Genomic DNA, 19472 nt, shown 5'->3' with positions numbered 1-19472 from the left:
GCAAAATTTAAATGTTAATATATGATGTTATGTTATGGCACAATATAGGAAACCCTATAAAAGCTTATTTATCTTTAGGTTTAAATAGGTATATTCATAACCTTAACATTATTTTCTTTTCTAAATTAACATACAATACATAATTGAATGTTCAATTTAACCTTTTGTTTGCTTATAGACAATTATATTTATATAAATAACTGACCTTTAAATGTATGAATAACTTACTGTAATATAAGTATGATCAAAAGTTTGTCATAATGTAATAGTATTAATAGTCATTTATTTATACTAAGTTTAAAGGAAACAGTAAGACAATACTGAGCAATAGGCTTTTAGCTCCCATGTATGTGATGTCTAAACATATTGAAATGGATGATGAATGCCTTCACAATGAAAATAATTACTCGAATCTTAAAACAAAATGTCTCTTTAATTTTTAAGTGTCAACAGCAGTACAAAAGATGGAGTGATGGGAGAAATTTTCTGTAACACAATTTCTGTCTCTTACAGAAAAGGAGGAAGTTCTTGAGGTAAATGAGCTTAAACAGGCAGTTATTCATCCCACTGTTGCATTGTTACAATGGACTGAGACATACAGAAAATGGTGTTACATTATAATATGCCTGAATCGATCCTGTGGGGATAATTTAATCATATACAGTATACACATTTCTGTAGTGCCTAGATGCACCTAAATGTGTCGCTCATTGGTTTGTTTTTACTTGATATAGTGTATTAATACTACCAAAGCCGAGGAGATTGCTCTCCACACACACCACTGTAAAATTATTCACCTTAAGTTTACCTCACGTCAATACTGCACATGGAAACCAAAGACTTGCTGGTGTACACTTTGAAGCCAAGCAAAACAAACATTTAAAAAAAAAAAAATAATTAACATTTTTTTTTTTTTTTTTTTTTTTTTTTTTTTTAGTATTAATACCCCTAGCAAATAATACATTTTTGTACTGTATAAAGAAGAATGTGAACACAAATGTGATGGCAACATTTTTTTTTTAAGTTGAATTAAAAACTTTACATTGGACTGTACAAGATATTATGATAAACTATTTACATATTCAGACATAAACCTTTTTTAAAGCAGCAACAGACACTATGTATTTCATTTTCTCTAATAACACCCAAACAATACTTGCCATGGGCCTAGGTACCTGCCAGAAGAAAAAAAAAAAAAAATGTCTACGTAGAAAATTGTTTCAGGCTGCCAGCAATTTCAAAACAACGGCTCCAGTGATAGAAGAGCCACACACAGTGTTGCTTGAGAGACAACTCTAAAAAGCAAAGTACCAAAGACAACTATAGATGTTGCCCCGAACAACAAATTGTACACTTCTGAACAGCAGCTAGCATGTCAGTCCAGCATGTCAGTGAATTGTGCTGATTAAATTAACACGGAGAACATTCCCACCATATACATCACAACGTTCAGACAGAAAAATAAAAATAAATCAAATTACAGTAAGTAATGTTGAAACAGCATACAAGCTTTTGTCTTCAGTTTTTCGTTCAAACCATTGCAGGTGGATTAGGAGAAAACAATTATGAGGGCTACATTTGCAGATGGCTGGATAGTCATGAACAGGTTCATTAAAAATCAGCAACATACAAAAAGATGACAAGGAGAGAATTAACTAAGAAGAATGCACAATGTCTGCTCATTTTGCCACATTAAAACAAATAAATATTTGCACGCTCCCACCTCTTTTAAAAAAACAAACAAAAAAGAACATTTAAAATCATCACTTGTGTTTGAAACAATCTTTCAAAAAGAAAACACCTTTGTTTATTATGGTAATGTAAATGCAAGCCAAATGCATGCAGATTTTTGCCACATGGTAAGAGTGCTGTAATAACACAAAACACAAGTGAGGACATACAGCATACCACTAAGATTGGAAACAAATTATTGAGTAATTCTTTTACATCAAGTGCTTGTTGTTTTAATGAGTACCTTACTAGTAATGACTCCTGTATTTTAACAAGTCCAATGAGTATAGCTTTTATTTTGATTGGTTCTTTGAATAGTCCAGAGAAGACTATCAAAATATAAGCAAGTGAGGTGCTCCTCTCTGTCTCAGGTCCAATGCTGCTCTCTTCCAATAAGCAGAAAGAAATCAGCATCTGCATGAGGTACAGTGACTTGTCAGGTTTTAAAAACATGAAACCACGTACAAAAATAAAATAGAACAGCCAAATACATAACTTATACTTCACTAATGAACAAAAATATATTTCCTATGTTATATTTACAATAAAATCTAAATGAGATGGTGAATTAACTGAAAACCATTTTTAGCTCCCAATTCCTTAAACCGGTTTTGTTTTTTTCCATTTCTGATTGTCCATGTTGTTGTTTTACTGACAATTTTAGAGCCAGCAGTGACTAATAATAAATAAAATATGTTGATACTCTACAAATACAATATACAATGCACTGAAGTCTGAAGTCTGGTGTTAGACGGCTAACGGAGCCTGCTGTTGAATTTTCTGCTCACTTTCTTGTGCTGAGTCTCTCCCCTTAGGCAGCCCTGAAGCTTAAACAAAGTGTTCATTCAACACATCGAGTCTTTGCATAAATAAACAAAATAAGTAGACAAAAAATGACTCAAATCTGGCAACTGTGAGAGCAAACCCACTTGAGTCCAACTGGTGAATTTTGTTCATTCATGGTGTTTTTTTTTTTCTTTTCTTAAACAGCTTCACATTAATCAGAATTGATAAAAATACAATTTATATCCAGTGCTTATAACACTTATAATACATCGTCTCCTTGTGAGTTCTTGTCATTTTTTTCTTTCTTCCTTTTTTGTCTTTTTTTTTGTTGCTATACAAGCACAGTCAAGTTTCAGTTCCGTGAAGAGTCCTTTTTAACTACGAGCCAAACTAAAGACGTGTGGCATGGCCATGAAAATATTTACAATCACATACAAATCAATCTAACCACCAGCAAACAGGAGCAAAACCGCTTCAAAATACCAAACAGGTCGACTTGGAGGGAAATCCACATGGGTTTGTTTGCAGAAGAGCATCCTTAAAATGTTTTGTACCTCAAAATGAGAACAATGTAGAAAAGATGTGATGGAGAAAGAAAATGAAACAGGAATTATGAATGGGGTGGTTTAAAAACCTACAAGACTTAATATAAATGCTTCCAAAAGTAGAAGCAACACAGGCCAGCACTGATATTGACAATAAGAGTACAGAAGATATGACGGCGTAACAGATATATAGAGCCATCTGTACCAATTAGAGCTAGGAGAAAAATGCAGTGACCAGCAGTGGGATCTTGAACAGTTAAGGCCAGTGACCAGCCATCCAGCTCTGTCTGAAATGAACAGGTTCAAGGGCAAGGGAGGGGAATAGCTAGACTCATGCATTAATAATGCTGTATTTCAGATGATACCCAGTCGTCAGTCATTTTAATAATCCCCCACAGCTTGATGTACTTGTTCCATCTGCTCGCCAGTGCCTGGTGATTGGGCCAGGGTGGGAGCCCTGTTGAGGCCTTACTACCAGCACTTTGATGGAGAGCACAATGAGGGACACACACCCCATTTTTATTGTTTCCCATCCCTCCCTGGTGTTTTCTCCTTCTCTGAGCCAGATGGCGCCCCCTGGGTGCTGAGGTTGCCACGGGCAGGGGTCAGAGCAGGGCATGGCAGGGAGGGGAGCCACTTAGACCTTCTGCCCTGTAAAGAGGATCTGAGTCTCAACATCAAGGCCTTGCTTTATCTAGCTGCAGTCTCCAGAAGGTCACCACTTGTCAGCTTTTTAGCTGACATTAGGACTTTGTGCCCCTTGTGTTTGAGTCATTGCATGTTGTCCTGTTTTAAATGCAAGCGTTAAGTGCATTCCAAAAGCTGATAAGAGTATTTAAAAATAACAACATACAGCTCAAGTGTGACAGAACAAGATTTGTATAAGTGCACTAATGCAAAAATCGGTGTTTTAAGTTACCCCAGTCATGCATGTATGAGGAGGTAATTTAAGAAACGAACATGATTTTAGCCTCTCTCAGTTTATAAATGTCCTCCTAAACTGTCACTCCTCTTAAGACTACGGCAGTAATCAACTCATTGCATCAACCCGATGGCCGTGCTCTGCTTTAAGACTTCTTAGTGTCAATTTAAGATTTACAATGTCTAAAAAGAATTAAGATTGAAAAAAAAATAAAAAATGAAGTTCTAAGACGTAAGACTTTAAACTTGCCATCCAAATAGGGCTAAAGCGTTTAAAAGAACGTACTGTAGCTACACATTGTACAACATCAATTTGAGATTGTAATGCCCCCAAAGCTGCCTTTCACTGCTGTTCCAATCCCACAGATTGGAGGCCTTTGGCCCTTTAGCATTCTGGCCTGATTACAATCACTCTGATTAAGAACTTGGTGATTCAGACTGGGTTGCAGAGCTGAAAATGAGTTAAGGACGCCACTGTGCTCTGTGTGGACTGGGATGAGGACATGTAAGGGCTGGCCCCATTTATTGATGATCACTGCATTGGGCTCCCTGGAGAACAGCTAGCATCACAAGCTACCACCCACAGATGTTGCATACTGTAACCTCCTGCAGAGCCTGCTGCCTCCAAGTTCCTGAGTTTCATTTGTTTATTCTGTAAATTAAAGAAAGACTGGATAATGAAGCTGTATTAAGAGATCAAGAGATTGTCCAAGACTCATGAAGCCTCTCCCAAATGACTTTACAGATTTTAGAAACAACTTGAAATGTTTGGCACAAAACACAAATAATAATAATAATAATAATAATAATAATAATAATAAATAATGTGTAGTTTCCCTCTGTAATAAGTTGGAATCACTCCATATGAATTTTGAGATATTTTATACTGGTAATAATTCATTATTGATTAAAAACATTCACAAGCTGTTGGCTGGCACACTATACCTGAGTGAGAATATTATCCCCATCTTGAACAGTTATGCAATATATCAAAATCATCCAATTGAAGAGGAAAACAAAGTAAATGACTGTAAGAATTATAGTTTCATATCAAATGCTCAATTTCAAGTTCCGTCTTTTGTTCTAGGCAATGACCTATATGTGTAATGTCCATGATCACAATGAATAAAATAAACAATGAAATAAAAAAAAAGAAGAAAAATCTAAATTACCAAAACCAAACTCTTCACACACTTGAATAAACACTTAAGACCAAATAGCTTTTGATTCTGATGAAGCCAAATCTGCATGCTGGCTACCAAATTATACTTTTTTTAAAACTTTTTTTTTTTAACCTTTGTGGTGTAGTTTTGTTTTCTTTTGCTCTTTCGCTCCCTCAGATGATACCAGCCCTCTGGGCATCCTCCTGTATGAATGTTGTGTCTCCATTGGCATCTTCCATTAAAGAGGTCTCAGTTGGCGCTGACTGGCTCTTGTGCGTCATTTTCACTACTATAGTCTGATTTGGGCTCATCCTCAAAATCTTCGTACATGTCCATCTCATCCTCGCCATTGACCGGCACACTGTTGTTTGCCATGGTGTTGGGCTCTAGCTTCATGTTGTAGGTGCTCTGAATGACAGGAATGGATGGCTCAGGGCTCGCTGAGGCACTCGAGCACTCTGATGTCATCTGAGGTGAGGGTGTGGTGGTCGCCATGGTGATGGCCCCAGGATAGACCATACTGGTGCTGGTGGTGATGGGAATCTGTGGTGGCTGTCTGGATGTAGCAGAAAGAGAACAAATTAAGTCATCACACTTTTCTCTTATGACTTACATTTAATACATTTTCGGTCTTCAAAAACGATAAAAGAACAGATGGAAAGAATGCCCAAAGTGTTGCTGAAAGAGTGATTTCTGCTTAGGATTGTCTCAGAAACTATATATTCTTTTTTTTTTTTTTTTTTTTTTTTTTTTTTTTTTACAGCAATTAAACTGAGATGGTTGGATTAGGGGTTTCCCACAGCAGTCCGCTTTAAGCCAGCAGCTCTGTGAAAATGATTTGGGAAAAGAGAGGTTCTTCTGACAGCTCCCGTCTTGAGCTGTTCAGAAACACTACCCGGTTTAATGGTGACATAAAACCAATACGTAGTTAGCGCTGCTCTTGTCTGCTGTTGCGCTGGATGATTGATACTGCAGCCACTGAAGCTTATGACTGACATGGGAACACCTGGAGAAGGGTTCTCCTGCTAACCACACACAGTAAATTAAAGTGTTAAGCTTCAGACTGCTGCCCTCCAGGCTTCTGTAAGTCTATACTTAAAGCGTATATCCTGTAATAATGTCTGCACTTCATGCTCCATTGGCAGACTGCTATTGTCTAAAATTATTAAATCACTGCTATTGAAACACACTATTTTAAAGTGCATGTCAGGCCCTTGTCTTAAAACCAATAAAGGTTAACTCAATACTCATTTTTGGAAATGGTGCTTACATTGTATGAGAAGAAGCTCTAAGGAGGCAAAGAGCTACAGTCCAGTTGGTATGTTTTCAGATTGTCTGTGTGTTGGTGTGGTTAGTTTGAAGGATTTGTGATTGCGCACCTACCCCACAGTGAAGAACTGCCTCATCTCTTGTCGCCGTGAGCGCATCATCTGCTTGTACTCTCCAATGCGGAGTTTTTTTTCCGTCGATAATGCAGGTTCTCTTAGGCCGTGGCTTGTACTTGTAGTTTGGGTACTTCTCTAGGTGTTGCTTACTCAGACGGGCCTGCTCCTCATAGTATGGCTGCTTGTCCTGGTTAGTCATGGACTTCCACCGAGAACCTAGAGAAGGAGATTCAGATTTCAGTATTTAAACACAAGCGGGGGAGCCTAAAGTCCTAATAACTGATAGTCATTAAAGAGTAATCTAATTAGGATGTTATCTTAAAATGATCAATTATATTACCATATGGAGTCTGAGACAATTTCACCACATTGGTTTCAAAACTTACTTTAACATTGAACTGTACTTATTAAGGGTTGACATTTGTTTTAGCAAAATCATGATTTATTATTGGTTCCACACAACCGCTTGATTGCCCTGCACATGAACATTATCTGAGACGAGAGACATGCTTCGATGTCAAACAGTAAGGAACAACGAGCTAGTGTGGTAAATACTGCAGCTCTGTGAAGTGTCCTACTAGGTACTGGATGACAGCACTTTTAACAGCCCTGATGTATGGACTCCAATGCTGAGGGGACAAGACCCATTTAGCCTCTGTCATTTTTCATGACAAACACTTATGGTAGTGATGGGCTATAAATCCATCTGTATGCTCTGGTGACCTGATGAGACAACACACCCTCCTCCTTTAGATGCCAGCTACTTTGTCAAATCAACTATACTTAGAGCAATACACCCATTTCCAAATGTATAAAACGCTTGGTAAGTCTGGAAGGTGTTTCAAGAAATTCAGATGGATTAACGCAATCACAGAAAGTTAAGTTCTCCACCTCTACAGTGTGTCATTAAAGAACATCTGTTTTTAACCATTAGCTGTTAACACTGCAATTGTATTACTATTGTCAACAGCCAAAAAGTGCTTCTGTTGAGCCGTAGGGTGAGAGGTACAGAGGCAGGAATGGAAGATGCTAAATGGATAATGAAGAAAGCTGTTGGGTACATGGCAACATATTTAATTTGCCAGTGACATAAGTACAATTACCAGTGATAGTAATTTATTTAACAGGGATATAAAAGCATGCACTGCAGCATTGAAAATATAATTTTACCGGTGGCTTTACAATAGCAGTTAGGCGATCTTAGGAGAGTGGTACATTTAAATATTTGTTGGAGTGACTTGTATTTGATTTAAAAGGGTCTTACCCAAAATCTTGCTTATGTTAGAGTTGTGCATATCGGGGAAGGCCTGGAGGATCTTGCGCCGCTCATCCTTGGCCCACACCATGAATGCATTCATTGGCCTTTTAATGTGGGGCTCGTTGTTGTTCCTTCCTCGGGCTTCCCTGAAGACTCGCGCCTCGGTAGATCCAGCGCCTCCTGTTGGCCAACAATAATAAGGTTGAGGTTTATCTGCAGAGCCATTTACTTTCCTGGACCGTGGTATATCCAGAGCAGAGACGAGAAGAGAAAGCGACTCACGACATTGATTAAATGACGAGCCACGTTCAAACTCTCCTTCATCTACTGTCATCATCATGAACATTGTTTCAGATGAGTGCTGGGCTACAGACCCTCGTAGAGGGGGAAGGCTTTCTATTGAGTGGAATACCTGTCTTGACAGGCTTATATTTTGTGTGCTATAAAAGATAATACAATGTCCGTTTAAGGGGGAGCTACGCTCTTTAACTTACACTCAGGTCTATCCAAAACCAAAAAAGGAAGACCTTGGACTTCAATGGCAGTTAAATATTGTGTCTGCAAGTGTTCACACTCCACTCAGCCACATACATTTCAATTTGACATTAATAGTGTCCATAAAAAGTGCAAGAACGCCAACATAAATAACAAATATGGGACTTGAGGCAGTCTCTAAAAAAATTTAATTTTAACGCATATGCACAAATAACTTCAGGCACGCCATTCCTCTGCTTTACTCTTTCTCTCTGTTTTCCTTCCTTCTTGCTCTTTTTCTCTCCGCATTTGCGATGAGAGACGAGTGCCGATTCTGCAAAAGTGCCGTTTCTCAATCAGGGCATTCACAATCAGCATAAGAGAGTTTCTCTCAGTATTAAACTGTACATCAGGCTGATAATGATTTCTGTTTGCATGCGCATTTGCTTCCTTTTATATGTAAGATGTGAAAGAATTAAATAAAAGCAGTATGAATATTTAAACAAACAAAAACATGTTGATAAACAAGGCTTGAAAAATAAGACAAAAAAAGCCTTCCATATGCTACGATACATCTTTAATGATCTCAAATCTGGAAAAGAAAGCTTGGGATGACTCATGCATATTTCATCATCCACATGTGAAGCCTTCTCATTAGACCATTCCACTCGCAGCCTTGGCACACGTTACCTGGGGTTTGATTTCTATTATTATTTCAGTTGATAAACAAAATCAAACTCTTAATGAGTAATGGAAGACTGTGCAGACATTAATTCCAAATCCACAGAAACCTCGCTTAGCTCTAATCACTGAAGACGCTGCTGCACCATTTTCAGCCTCAAGAGTCTCTGACTTTGGAAAAGCGCGTCTTCTTTTCAAAAGTATTATAGGATACAAGTAGTGAGAAGGCAATATATGTAGACACACAAACACACACAGATGCTGTACTGAAGGAGCACACAACCATCTCCAGTGTAACAGAGATGGAGGTGTGGTGGAAGAAAATGTTCCGAGATCCCGCTGCACACTAGGAAATTGTCATGAAGTTCTGGCCAATAGAAGAGTCAAAATCATATAATTCATGTTTCCATGTTTCTGTCAAATATAAATTACAAAAAAAGAGGAAAATAAGTATATATTAAATAAATATATAGATATATTAAATTGTGGGGGCAAAAAGAAAACCACCTCTTGATTATATTGTAATATCTCTAAAATAGTGGTCAGAAATCAAAATATTATTTAGAATGATTTAAAATATATATTTTAAAAAGTCCTATAAACTTAATATAAAAAAAGACAAGTACCACTTTTTTCAACTAATGGGGAATTATATATTATGACTAGAGACTTTTTTTCCTTCTTTGTCAGGATGCCTATAGAGAAAGCCTAAATCTGCAAAATCCTTGCCTTTCCTTAGTCTTCTACTTTAATACAGAGCCTTCTAATACATTCATCTAACACACATCTTACACATATACACGATGCACAAAAATACTACAAACTAAGAATGTTTAAAAATGTGTTTTGTGTCACACTTTTTCAAACTCTGCGAGTACCATCTCTGTTTGCGTTTGCCTCCTAGAATGCTATAGGCCCTAAAGCCATCATGAATTCAGAAATAATACACTACCTTTGCTGCCACCGAACCCTACAGTACGTTAATTTCATTTAGCATGCACTCACTGTACAGGATGAATTGATTTCACTTTGTTTGGTTTTGACAACCATGTTTATTGTGCAATGAAATGTGGTGTGGCGGAGGGCTGACAGTATCCATCAACGCGGGGCAATCTGCTGACTGCCGGGGCCAGATGAAGGTATTCATTAGCTCAGGAGCGCAGCGCTCACTCAGACACGACAGCCAGTGTCTGCGCCCCGGGATCGCTTGCTGTAATTTACGATGCCTCCCGTGCCATTACTCTATCACTGACACTGATTCAGCAATTTATATACTGGTGTGCATGCATACAGGCAGAGGTGAGCTTCTTACGGGGAGGGGGACAAAACAACCGCCTGCCATCAGCTAGTGCCACATCCATAGTTAGCCAGGAAACCAGCCACGTGACTTGGTTCATTGGAGGGAAACCAGATGAGGCATGGTTTTTTGCTCACATGATGGCACATAGAAAAGTGCCTGTCTGATGCTACAGAAAGCCATTGAAATGAACAACAGCAGTGTTACATCATCTTCACCCGTACTGAGGCAGGTGGTGTGGTCCTGGATTTGTAAAGAACAAGGTAATAAAGGTATCAAGTTGACTTAGACTAAAGCTGCCAATGCGAAAAACATCCTGTATGACCCTTGACCTGACATAATATTAAAAGTCGCCTCTGTAATCTCTCTCTGATTACAGTACGGACATTAGAGTACAGAGCTGAGAGTGGGGCTTTCTATAAAAGACCATGCAAGGCTTCAAGGATAGATAGATTTGACCCCTTATTCAGCCCCCGTACTATATATGACTTAATCAGAGGCATCCTGCGCATTAGCAGCCTGTCTCAGCAAATCCCTAGAAGATGCAATTTACTGTAGGATTGTTACTGTCTTTTCATTGAAAATCATGACACTGCTCAGACATTTTGCAAATGAGCATTAACTATTTTTTTTTCCAGGAGGTGCAGGACATTTAGGAATCAGTTAGTTAGGTGTGTGATTGTGTAAATAAACACAGATGTTTAGCAGTGACAGGGGCAGTCCCCCTGGGTGGTGGCTGGGGAGGGAGCGAAACAGAGGGAGTGCTGCTTAATAGAATTTATTGTGATTCATGAGGGCCGCAGCTCAAGTGTGACAGAGCGATATGAGAATCCCCTTTTAATTTGTCTCTCCTGGAAACACTGCAGATGAGCAGCATGAATTACGGGGGGGGGGGGGGGGGGGCAGAGAAAAGGGAAAGAAATAGAGAGAATGTAGTGAGGCCCAAAAGCCTATCACACCTGTGAGCTGCAGGCTCAGACTCGACCATGTACCAAGCCAGAGGGTAGCATTGCCCCAGCCGTCCCCTCTCCTCCCCCTTTTTTCCTCCTTACTGATCTTTGTTCTGCAGGAAGACACATAATGTCACCCAGGAATCCGCTCAGGAGGATGAGCCTCAGTGAGCAGGCAACAATCACGAAAACCTGCCAAGCCCTCCCTGTTGGGATCAAATCTAACACCTCTGACTGAAGGCATTTACTACTGACAATAGAGCCTCTCCCTCAGTGCAAGATCAGGCAGATTAATGTGTATGGACTGACAGGAGACAGCGATCAGTGCCCCTGTTCTAGCCTGAGCTCATAGCATGCTAATTAAACCATTACAAATTACAAGTGATATAAGCCCCATTATAACATGTCAATGCTTTTTTCTCTAGTTCAGATGGTTTGAGTCTTCTGGAGCACTTTGAGTTTTCTGTGTGTGTGTGTGTGTGTGCGCGCGCGCATGGAAACTTGGGAACAAACAGCCAACTTGTTTCAATATGCAGACCATCAGGCTTTTACTTTTGTCTACTCTATCCCCGCTCATATGCATTTAGCCTAAGTGGAGTCTAATCTTTCACAACAGCCCAGCATTGCACACAGAAGGAGATGTGTGCGCACACACACACACACACACACACACACACACACACACACACAAACCTGTCCTATTGGGGGTAAATTTGAATTTGACAACTTCAAAACAGAACTTTCTTATTGATTGCTATTCAGCTATTGTTGTTGTCACTTGATAAATCATTATGTCTGAGCCTCTTCATCTAAGCTTTTCTTCGAGGAAAACTCCTCGGCAATAAAAGCCAGAGCTTGATTCCCACGGCCTCGCAGTGGAAGAAAAACAACAACAAAAACCTCTTCAAACAATCAACTCGTATAAAACTTCATAACAGCTTCGAGCTACCGATATAAAGAAACCCATCAATGTAACAACAATGCAACACTGCTGTTCTTCTCATCGTATTCCATGAGGACATTGATAGAGACACTGCTTGGCTAAAGCCCCATCTTTTCTCACTCTACGGTTGATATTATCAGACTGGGCGTTAATTCTGTTTCCTGCCTCCACACATCTCTCAACAACCTCTTTGTTCTCTGTGGACTCTCAGTGATGGGGGCGGTTTAGACAAACACAAAACCTCAGCTACACAGCAACTCCATACTACCATATGTGAATGAACAAAGGGCTTGGTTGGGCTAAGGCCTTTGTGGTATTTGGTAATGTTTTCTTCAGAGCTTAAAAAGACCTAATGAATTTGCGGTGGGTTCATGCGTGTGGTTCGTGGCTTTGTAAAATGAAGGAAATCCTATCTATTTCCATTTGTTTGCCACTTTTTTCCAAGTCGTTAGGACTTTGGTTGCTGCATGCTTGTCAAATATTAGCTTAAGCAACCTAAAGCTTTCTGTGAACTGCTGTGATGACAGAAGTCCCTGTACACTGGGTCTACTCAATGTGGCCGCTCTGTTCTGGAGGGAAAGCTGCTACACACCAAGGGGCTTTCACACCCTATGTAAGGCCTGGGAGGTACATCCAGTAATTTTCCTTTTCAGGAAACACCAAAGTGTATGCAGTGTATTCTGGACTACTGAAACTCTAGATGAAATCCCCACCTTCTGAATGTTCCCAAAAAAATTATTAAATTTCTGATTAAGGAATTTCAAAAGTATTCAGTAAGCATTGATTTGGCAATTTGCAGATGACATCCAGATGTCTGGGTTAAAGCAGTCCTCAGTTCAGTTGAAAAGTAAACATTTTTAGACATTGGTGACCATTGTTTCGGAAGAATTCAAATTAATGATTTTTTTTTTTTTAAATATAGTACTTTAAAAGCACTTTAAACAACTGCAATATATAAGCTTGACCTAAAAAAATTTAATAAAACTCTACTTGTCAACCAAATTCAGCCCCGGTTTAACCCTGACATCTGCATGACCTTTGACATGTAAATCATCAAATGAGAGCTTTCTAGGTTATTAAATGGAGCACAAATAAGCTGCAATTAGATGGATACTGTATGTTTCTATATATCAAGGTAACTATGCCAGGGAGCCAAGCCTCGATTGGTTCAGGGAGCAGAAAATCCTCACAAGGATTTCAAAAGTAAACATGTTCTCAGAAGAGTAAACACTTTGTGGTTCACATCATAAAACCCTGCTTCACATCATTCAACCGTATGTGTTTTCCTGTTGGTGAAGCTGAAAGAGACAGATATCTTTGTGGTGAAAGAGAAGAAATGCTAACTGTGTGTTTTGAGTTATGTGTGCTGCCCTGGCTCCCAGCCATTTCCCCCTGGGAAGAGGACCTCTCCTCTCCTCTAACCTCTGCCTGTTCCTAATCCATAGCCCGATGGGAACACTGATGTGAGGAGACTGGTGCGAGCCTTTTCCTCGGCCCTGTGCAGGACTTAAAAAGACACAACTGCCCTGATGTACGCTCTGTTTCAGTCCTGCGTCCACAGTAGCCACAGAGAGAAGGTTCCCACTGGGAGAATTAGCACTGGAAGCACGTCTGTCCGAGGAGTCAGACTGGTGGGATGGGATCTACTGCTGTGGCTCACATGGGAAACATGTCAATGAATCCTCTAAATGCACCTCTTTCTCATCGTCACAATTGGGTGTGATGTGAAACTGGACATAATTTGCTCTGGAGTTGTTAAACATTATTCTGGGGAGTAATTCTTTTTTTAATATATAGTCTACAGTATGTGAACCTAACTATTTTTTCTAAAACTGATGGGAATGTGTCTAAGATGCTATTTAAAGATGTAGGACAGGTTACATTGTCCTGAGAAATATCTATCCTTCTGCCTTGAGACTCTTTGAGGCATCAAAGATGAGTCAGAACCATTTTCCTCTTTGCTCTGGCTCTGAAGTGCCATGGAAACTGCCACAAATATTTATGCCGGACAAACATTGGTGCACTGAGGTACTCGGTTGCTCCTGTCTAGGAGCCAGCGCCACAAAGGGAGATGACGCTTTATCACACTGGTGCAACCCAAATTTACACCCCTGTGCCCAGGACCTCAAACAAGCACAACAGCAACAGGAGCCGAGCTTGGAAAAAAGCCAGCTTTGTCCTTAGGCACCCTTGTCCTCCGCTCACCTACCTGTGAAAACCTCGGAGCCACGGCTCATTTCAAACGGCATTCACCCCAACCCCCACATCTCCCTCACACATACGCACATTTCTGCACACACCCACACGCTCTACCATCTAAAACTGAGACATGTTGAGTAGCAGGCTTTTATCAGCCATCAAAATTCCTTTTTAGCACAGGTCTATAGAGAGTCCACTCAACATCATTAAGTCTTTAGCACAGAATTCACAGGAACTTTAAGTGAATTTGTGTGGATTATGAGGAAACATAAAATGTGCAAGCCGTCAATTACAATTATGTGCGATAAAAAAAAAAAAAATACATGTATGTATGGCCTTACCGTCAAGATCCTCTGGCCTGGTAAGGTCAATAACTCTGTGGCCGATCTTTCCTTCCTCACCCAGCTTGCCAAGGTGGTGCCCGATGCTCTCAAAATGCGCCCTCTCCTACAAGGAAACACAAACACGTCAGGTACACGAACAAGCACATATACACATTTGTACAGTGATGAATTGTAAAGGAAAAAAAATAAATAAAAAAATCAGGAATCTGAAAATTTGAAAAGAAAGAAAAGTGTCTTTGGTAAATGGAGGTTCTTTTGAAGAGCTGCTCTTTTGACATGAGCTTGATGTAGCTTTTCCCTCTCTCATCTCTCTATTCAGTAGCTGCTATAATGGATGACAGGAGGCAGAGAGACAGTGAGGGCCAGGGGTGCTGTAAATAGATTTACAGAAGGATACTTTGTGATCCGAAGCACACAATGGGGCCGTGGCCCTCTTTGCAGTGTTCAGATTTTCCTCTGTAATCTTCTCCTTACATCCTCCCTTCCAGTCTACAGTGCCCAGAGCTCAGCGCCCATCATTTATTCAGAGTTCATGCTTTAGAGAACACACCGTGTTTTCCCGTTTGTCATGTCGCTTTGTGTTCAGATTAAACTTGGCATCATGTTGTACTTGACGCACAATGAAACCCTGTCATTCAGTGCTCCGTGACAATATTAAATGTCATGTCCGTGTGCATTTACAGAATAAAATAACAGCTTTCGGGGGGCCTCTGAATAGTTGCTGCACATTACACTTAATGTATTATGCAAGGGGAGAGTGCCGACTGCTGCTGGCTCCATTGTTGAATGACCTACTTCCTCAGTGAATACACAGGGCATTAGCAAAGGGCTGTCTTCCTCTCTAAAGACTCAACTAGGAGATGGACACTTTGACTCTGCATGATACAAATAATCTCTCCCCCCCTAGGTTTCGCCTGGACGACGCTAAAAGCAGGCATGTTGCCACCATTCAGGAAAAAAAGCATTTGTTTTACTCCCAGGGTAAGCGTTAAATCTCTGCCAGAGATGTACTGTCTGCACTGACCTCTGCCTCCTCCTTTTCTAAACATGCCTATCACATACAGTCTGAACAGATACTCAGGTAGAGTCCCCACACAATGCTTACAGCTCCCCTGCCACACACAACGACACCAACACACACATTAATCTTTTAGCCACTTCTTTGTAATGCATTGCACCGTTTTGTTGTTTGTTTTCACTTTTCGCCTATTGGGACATTTTTTTTCCCTCCACATTAGTGCTAAAAAAAAAATAAGCAGACCTACCTATTGAATGTGAAATATAATTTATTTCTGGCTGCATTAGTCTTTTCCTGACAAATGAAAATTGTGTGGGCAACAACAGCGATCAGTAATTACTGCACATTATTTTTTTTAAAGAATATTACGAAATCTGTCAATTTTCTTCTCTTGTATTATAACCTTTTTTTTCTTGATGGTTAAAAAAGATGACAAGATGAAGGATGAAGCTAGTTCAAGTCCATTTAAGGCCTTTCACAGTTTTTAGATTTTTCCTCATGCTTTTATTTATTTAAGAACTATTCCTCAAAAGAAAGGACTGCGAGAGAGACAGAAAGAGCACTGCAATTTACCATTATACTTCAGGGAGCTGTCATTATTTATGGCCAGCTGAGTGATTCTGATACACAATTAACCACTACCTGCTTATAGCCTGTGATTAGAGCCTGTCTATCTGACGGCCCTTTGCTTACTTAAGTGTTTTCTAATTATGACATATATGGTGGTCCCTGCTGGGCAAGAGGATGCTTTGTAAAGAAAAGATGAAGTTTGGTGCCTCGCTGGGTGTCACAATCTGCTTAAAGCAACACATGCACGCGCCGCTGTATTCATCACCCAGCTGCATTATTGCTCTTAATGAAAGAAGCTAGCAGCCCGATGACAAAGTGACTGATGTGCGATTAGCCGGATGGGCATGGTGCTGCTTCAGATGCTACTTGGACAGTCCGCTAGGAAGACATAGCGTTCATGGGTACTGTATGCCTGTAATAAAGTAGTCCTCTCGTCCCTCTTCTGCGCTTCGTTGGTCCCTCCTGATCAATCAAGTCCTTTTATAAACTCATGATCATTAAGCATCATGTTGGGCTTTGAAGGAGAGAGAACAGGACCCATCCATCAATGAATTTCATTAATAACTAGCTCAGTGTTGAACTTCCTCTCCACCGCACAAAGTCATATGATTAGTGAACATCAGCACATCAGACAGCTGGGAATGAGACTCAATGAGGCTCTTGTTGGCGGTTTCTATGAGGTAGATTTAACATGAAAAGAATCAATCAAGTTTTTTTGGTTATATAGAAAACATGTACATTTACTTACGAGCCAGCATTTTACATACTTGATATAAAGGGGTAGTTACAGTAAGTATTCCTCCCTTCCTTGTGTTAGATATGCTAATTAATATCAGAATATCTGTGGAATATGGTACCACAAATTTTCATAAAATTTTATATACTCAGCTTAAGATACTTATTGGTTATAAGTTTGTTAATTTATATCTGCAAATTAGAATTATAGTTGAAATTATGGCCATAAATTCTGCATGGCATAAGGGGTTTTGTTTTAAGGCTTGGAAATATTCAGTGAACTAATGCTTCTTTACTGCCCACGCATCAAGTACTGTAATAAATTAATGGCACTTTTATTATTTTATAGTGTCATTAAATTTTTACTGATCACTCTGACACAGAGAAGTAGCTAAGGACATGCAGTATCTAGGGAAGCTGGTCATCCTGCCAGTGAAAGGGAGAGAGTATGTGACTGATATAAAAAGGTGTTCAGTACAAGGGAACGATAAAAGACTTGGAACACAAAAAATACAGGAAAGTCATGCTGCTGTGAAGAGGTAAAGATAAAGAGACCGGAAACAAAAGATGTAACAGTACGCATTATTCCCCTCCCATTCTGACCAAGACCGCTGGCAAGCAAGCGGCCCCTCCCTCAAATGACTTCAGCATGCAGCTCTCCACCCCACAACTAAAATTATAGCAAAGCACTGTGAGCTGTAGTGGAAAACTGCCACCCACAATAATCTCATCTGCCCTGCCTGTGCAGTGTTTTGTCTTTAAAGTTTGGTAACAGATGCATTTTGTTGTACAGTTGTATATGGCTTCCCAGTGAAGTCATGGGCTAGTCCAGTGAAGTCATGAGTCACTGAGGAAGAAGAGAGATAAGTAGAAAGAGGATAGATAGCAGAGTCTTCATAACTTTTTGGGCGAGGGAATCCAAAAGAGCCCTTGTCAATTCTGTAAAGAGAGCTTTAATCTGACCGGCCACAGAACATGTGCCGGAGGCCTGCTGCTCTGCCCACAGGGTGTATTCTGGGCAGAGGCGGGTGGCGGACGGCCCTGTGCATTGTGCCTACTCCTGCCCTATATTTAGGCAACACATTGCCAATCCTGACACTCCTTCACTCTCTCCTTTGTAAATAGCTCCAGGCTATAGGCAAAGCCATATGGCCTGGGATTGTTCAAATAGAGATGAAAGAAAATAAGAGTAAGGTAGACTGTGGTGCAGATCAGCAGGGTTGTTGTTTTGCTCAGTTTGTTGGGTCGGCTTTAGTAACAAAACTATGTCTTAATATGGGTGTTTTTGAAGTATTCATTTAACATAAGAATTTTTTTTTTTCTTAGTCTCATATGTTGTTAATATCTTAATAAATATAGACAAACCAGGTTTTGGGCTAAATCCAAAACATGCTTTAGTTCATTTTATCATTAAATACTTAATTATTTGTTATCATTTGAAGTAATTATCCACTTGTGTTTTTATTTATTTTATTTGATTTTGAAAACAGTGATCCGACTCCACGTTGAAAAAAGGAATAAGGTAAACAAGACCAGCACCGATTAAGTTGCCATGTTGGCGCACCAAAACATTTTGACAGAGTGATCATTTAAATAGCAAGGCAGCTTGCAGGCATGACACATTTTAAGCATTTCCAACTTAAAGTCATATAATAGTCTGGTTATTTTGTGGCTGTGTATATATGTAGTGTGTGTACAGTAAATTACATGTTTAACCCTTTCTGTGACATCTGACAGCAGTAACACCTTTACTCCAAGATCTCTAAACTATTGGTAAAAATCTCATCCACGTTTCCTTCATGGTGGAAAGTATGTAATTGCATAGGTTTCAAATTTTCATCATTGGAACCTTTAACAGCAGCAGGACCCCTTAACAGCCACTTATGTGTGATAATGTGCTGAACTGGCTCTGGTTATATCACACACCTGGTATGTGGCAAGTTGAAGGCAGTGGCTCTCTGACCACAATACAGGGCTTTGTGTATCAAGTGTCAGTCATCACTGTGGTCTGTGGCCCTCTGAGTCTTCTCTCTGAGGGTCTCAGACTAAACCCCTCAACAATCTGTCCCAGCCCTGATGGAGACAAAGACTGCACTTTAACATGGCTACAGCTCCTCACAGCTCAGCGCCTCATCTGTTTTGTATTTTTATTGTAACCAGTTGCAATGTTATTTATAAAGTCTGCAGCTTTCCAGTAGTTTTTGCTAGTTTTGAACCATTTAAATGTTAAGTACATCCAGCCATGCGGTAAACCCACAGTTCCTTTCATGCAGGCTGTTGCTCTCTTTTTACCCTGAACTCTCCCTTTGCTAAGGCTAATGCAGGCAGCAGCAGAATCAACAGTAGCAGCCACAAAAGGCTGGCATCTGTACCATAGTAGCCGTCCTCAAAAATCACACAGAGCAGAGATGGCCGAGCTATTCCAGTCCCATTTGTACTGGCAGGGCATCACCTCATTTGTTTGAAACAGAG

The 19472-nt window shown here is 39.9% G+C and overlaps 1 protein-coding gene across 1 annotated transcript in view; it reads right to left on the bottom strand.

The window, feature by feature from the left end:
- Positions 1 to 414: 414 nt before the first annotated feature.
- sox6 (SRY-box transcription factor 6) overlaps positions 415 to 19472 on the bottom strand; it is a 135122-nt gene continuing 116064 nt past the window's right edge. The window contains 5 exon segments of the mRNA XM_028568814.1: positions 415 to 5702; positions 6530 to 6606; positions 6608 to 6747; positions 7796 to 7969; positions 14675 to 14780. Coding sequence (XP_028424615.1) covers positions 5396 to 5702; positions 6530 to 6606; positions 6608 to 6747; positions 7796 to 7969; positions 14675 to 14780 — 804 coding nt within the window. The 3' untranslated portion in view covers positions 415 to 5395.

This window comes from Perca flavescens, chromosome 1 (assembly GCF_004354835.1).
Source record: "Perca flavescens isolate YP-PL-M2 chromosome 1, PFLA_1.0, whole genome shotgun sequence".
Lineage (NCBI taxonomy): Eukaryota > Metazoa > Chordata > Actinopteri > Perciformes > Percidae > Perca > Perca flavescens.
Note: the sequence above shows the minus strand (reverse complement) of the source record. Positions and strands in the feature narration are given on the sequence as shown.